General features: G+C 34.9%; 1 protein-coding gene across 7 annotated transcripts in view; it reads right to left on the reverse strand.

Annotated features, from left to right (window-relative positions):
* Positions 1-22: 22 nt before the first annotated feature.
* Positions 23-4,587, reverse strand: part of LOC112512406 (5'-3' exoribonuclease 3-like) — a 14,269-nt gene continuing 9,704 nt past the window's right edge. The window contains exons 12-23 of one of the 7 annotated variants that reach the window (XM_025118367.1): positions 3,953-4,048; positions 3,243-3,338; positions 3,103-3,173; positions 2,742-2,870; positions 2,462-2,538; positions 2,337-2,377; positions 2,141-2,215; positions 1,895-2,052; positions 1,205-1,309; positions 1,034-1,109; positions 306-388; positions 23-213 (exon numbers count right to left, since the gene is read on the reverse strand). In XM_025118367.1, coding sequence (XP_024974135.1) covers positions 120-213; positions 306-388; positions 1,034-1,109; positions 1,205-1,309; positions 1,895-2,052; positions 2,141-2,215; positions 2,337-2,377; positions 2,462-2,538; positions 2,742-2,870; positions 3,103-3,173; positions 3,243-3,338; positions 3,953-4,048 — 1,101 coding nt within the window. In that variant the 3' untranslated portion in view covers positions 23-119. Of the gene's footprint in view, positions 389-1,033; positions 1,110-1,186; positions 1,310-1,894; positions 2,053-2,140; positions 2,216-2,336; positions 2,378-2,461; positions 2,539-2,741; positions 2,871-3,102; positions 3,174-3,242; positions 3,339-3,952; positions 4,049-4,587 lie in introns of those variants that run through there. The other 6 variants (XM_025118393.1, XM_025118358.1, XM_025118351.1 and 3 more) reach the window with 6 other exon arrangements.

Raw genomic sequence — 4,587 nt, forward strand, 5'->3', positions numbered from 1 at the left:
TGCATTTTGCCCTAAACAGAAAATGCATCAAGAACAAATGTGGGGGAAAGCGAACTCAAGAGCAACGCATTTTAACTTCATTTATAATTGGAATACAAAAATTGTTGTTAATGATCACTCTACTCTTCAAAATGACCGAAAAACCTGTAAAATGCTGACATGGCTGAAAGGTTTATGCAGCAGTTTTCAAAAGTCTGGATGCTTTTTAAAAACCTGTGACCAAACAAGAAATGAAGATGCCCAATATTTCTAGTGACCTAACATTGAACCCTGGCAACCAAAAAACATAACCAAGCCCAGTGTACCTTTGATTTTCAAAGCGTGGTCCCCGGCCCGAGTCCTCATGCCATAAAGAGGTTGTAGGTTTCAAATCCGCCAACATTATAGTCTGCATAAACAAAAATGAGGGTGTTACGTAAAATGCAAAGTGTATTAATATAGTTATCAATCTGATAACACAAAGCTGTTAATAAGCACAGAGCCTTGCTGATCTGCCAGAAAAGATTTATAGCAGACAGAAAAAACAAGTTATCATTGTGCAAGATAAATCCATTATAACTTCCCATTTAGGGTGTGTATGGCACGGGAGAAAGTATAACTTCTTGTCTCACCATTGGTGACAAAACCTGATTGGGGTAGAAATGCATTTGTTATGTCCCGCCAAAAATTGGCGGAACAAAGATCGGGGAGATGAGACAAAATTGGTAAATTCCTAAACTACCCATGTCAAATTAAAACCCTAAAACCTTCCAAAAGTCTTTCACCCGCCTCTGTCACTATTTTAGTTTGTCCTAGAACAAGTATCCACTTTCAAAATGTAAGTGTTTGCTTCCCTATTCTTGGCTTAATCATGAGAGGGAGATTTTCATCACTCCGACTATTTAAGGGTAAAATCGTCATTTAGTAAATTAAAAAGTGTAATGTTTACACATTATTAAAACGGTGTGCCTTCTTCATTGTGCACATTTATTTTGGAACAGAGTAATAACCATTTTGTTTGTAGACAGATAATCATGAGATCATATTAATTTACCTTTTCTGGTATTTCCACCCCTGCAGGGGGGCGAGCTATATGCGGATGAGGATCGGGGAGCTTGTAAATCGCACAACTGAAAGTAGAACAGAATACAAAAATTAATCACTGCGAATTAACATACATAAATTTAGGAATTGAATAAACAGTGACCCATTATATAGAGTTTACACGACTCGATTGTCCATGATATCTTCCATTCCCTCGATAGGTGATCTGTAAATTCTAGGAGCGGGATCCCCAGCAGGAAGAGATATATAGCCATCCATCCCACCACTGCAAGTATCCCAAATTAGATCAGACAATAGTTGGAGTAGATTATAAACTAGTCATGTTTGTAAAAACGAAGCTATACAAAAATGTAAAATGACACTAAAAGAACATGTTATAAAATTAAATGGAAAAATATAAACCAAATGAACTTGGTATATTATATTACCCCATCCGGAAGTAGGGTCGGGAAGGGTAATAGGTACACAGACCTTACCTCAACCACAAGGATCGAGGGGTTGTTTCCGTGAAGACCATCGTCTTGTGCACAATGCAAAGGGTATGCAAGCGGGCAATAAGAAATTAATTGGAAAAATATAAGGGGCACAATTGGAAAAGGGTGGAAAAAGATCCCCTACAGCTAATCAAAATGGTACTTGAAGAAACTTCTCTAAAAGCTAGCTTATGGCCTAACCAAACAGGACTTTTTCAAAAAGCTCAAAAAATAATATGGTTTCCAAACATGACCTGAAGTGGGATTAATTGGATATTTGTATAACATCAACAATAAAAAAAAAGGATTACACCTCAAATTTCTTGAAGATTTAGAGTAGTACCACATGAGAGAGAGAGAGAGAGAGCAATACAAACCTTGCCTCGAGATTGATTGGTTCCTTGATTTCAGCCCGCTTTTTTGCTTTCGATCTCCAATAGCGGTCATCCATCCCAAATATGTATGAAGATAGCTTATGTGATAAAGCCACAAAAAGCATAGCACACATTCTGCTGTTTCTCCGTGTTTCTTCCTCCTTCAAGAAGCAAAATCACAGCCACAATTAGGAAAAAAGAAACATCTTCAGTGAGTCTTAGTTGATTAATCACCGAAAGTCACCATACCGTTAAAGTGTGTTCAATTTTTTCCACCTCTTTAAGAAGACGCGTTTCATCAATGAAAGGCAACTTCGCTACACCCTACAAATAATAAGCAGCCATAAAATTGTCAAGATGTCCAGCATACTTATAAAAGTAGCTACCAATAAAAATAAAATAATAAAACGACCAAAAACTAGAATGGTAAACAATGAAAATGGACCTGCCATGCAAACCGCTTGCCGTTCATGTCAACTTCAAAATCTGATAAACGAAGAACAAAAAACATCAATCCACAAATGTTAAAACATAAATACTTTCTAAACTTTTGTCAGGAACCAACTATACCTGTTGGATAAAAATCAATAATAGGCGAGTTTGGATCGGTCATTAACTTTCTATACTGCTTTGGAAGTGCATGGGCACTGCAATTTTTCCGGTTCAAATAAAAGATAAATAATCAGAAAAACTACAGATTAATGCAGGAAAATACTCCCTCCTTCCCACAATGAAAAAGGCACGGAGTTCTAGAAATGTGTAATTATTGCACTATTTTAATAACAAATGACAATTTTACCCTCGGCAATAGAGAGAGTACAAAAAAATGCAGAAAAAACACAAGCACAACCTTGCAGCAGGGAAAACCCCTAGCAGCTGATTTAACGGTTTGAATGGCGATCCGAGCTCAAAGCTTATATTAAGTTGACTAAGATTCTTGAGATCAGAAGCAAATGGTGCATAATGGTAAGGATAAAACCTGAATGAAAACTTTCCACCGTTAGAAATAAAAAAATGCAAGATGAAAACAGCATGCACCACGGAAAACCTTAATAAGATATCTGTAAAACAGATACGCCAACATTTATGTCACATTAAAAAAAATAATCCATAACAAAAGTGAAAATTTATTCAAGAGAAACAAATACTTGAAGACCAATAATTAACTCCTCAAGTAGTGGATAGATTAAATAATACAGGGGGGAAATTACCACTGCCAGGAACAAACACCTTCATAGTAATAGTGCATCACCCAACATAGGCCCTCTGTATATTTTAGAACCTACAAAAAATTGTATAAACATCATGAAATGGCTATTAATTGGCAAGATAAAAAACTCAAGAAACTTACAACATCTCTCCGTATTGCGTCAAGCTCCTCCGGAGTGCTGGCCAAGAACTTCTCTTCATAATACCTTTCCCTCCATCCAGGGGAACCGAGTTTAATCTGGTAATAAAGTGTAGGAAAAACTAATAACATGAATTTAAAGCATGTCAATAGTGAAATATGGTTCCAGAAGTAAAATAGAATCTAAAAAGTCACATAGCCAAACAAGAGATAAAAGTAAAATCATAGCATAAACACATTATTCACTTAAAACATCGACAATTGCATCCCATCCAAATAATCACATCAGTTTATCCAAGGTCATATTAACAGCAGCTTATACCGTACACACTTGAACTTAGATATAGCCTTTTAAAGGAATTGTACTTTAAAGGGGTGTTTTTGTACCCATAACTACCTTCTCAACAATTTTATTGTTCCTTAGTAAATCCTGAAAATTAGTATGGCATGATTTCTGAATCATAATGTCAACACAAGCCATATACAGGATATGCATCTTTCCACTTCTTCCAAGAAGCAAAGAGTAATAGCAATTTACTTTTACATAAGGCAGGATTATACACGAATAATGTCTCAACATCACCTAATTTTACATCTTTTTATGTAGTTAAGCTAGATGTATTAATAGTTTTGAAAGAATAAAGCATATGTTTCCAACAAGTATACTCACAGAAAAATCACACAAAATTATTAAATTGTCTTTAAGCTCTGACCTTGTCTTCCTCCTGCTGGTCAGAGTTAAAAACATCAGACTTTTCACGAAGTGCCATCTTCAACTTTAATTTTAGTTCTTCTTGGTTATCAAGTGCCTACGAACAAACAACCAGAACTGTCAGTATTGAATACTATAAGCAACTAGCAATTATATTGATATGGCCTGGATATGCAGCAAATGACATTCTGTTACTATGAAACCTACAGTACATATTCTTAAGGGGGGGTTCAGTTTACATAATAGTTTTCAAAAAATACAATTGTTAAAAGAATCAGAATAAGGACCTTAGAATCTCGTATAAGAAAAGGAAGGTTTAAAAAAGCAGATATCTCGATTAAGACGAAACCTGTCAAATCGAAAGTGGAATTATAAAATGGAATGTGTGAAGTGTCAACCCATGCATTTATTTAACATGGACAGAATTACAATCCAATTTTTTCATTGTGATTTCATGTTTGGTTAGTAGATACATCTTTCGAGTTGAAATGTAAATAATTACAATCGTCTAAATTAACCTTCACTAATTCTTTTGTGATTTCTTGCTTATAAGTTTATGAATATATATTTGGAAACTAAAAGTAATGATGATGATAGCAATAATAAAATAAACACTATGATAAATAATAATAATAA

Source organism: Cynara cardunculus (assembly GCF_001531365.2).
Source record: "Cynara cardunculus var. scolymus isolate 2C chromosome LG 1, CcrdV1, whole genome shotgun sequence".
Lineage (NCBI taxonomy): Eukaryota > Viridiplantae > Streptophyta > Magnoliopsida > Asterales > Asteraceae > Cynara > Cynara cardunculus.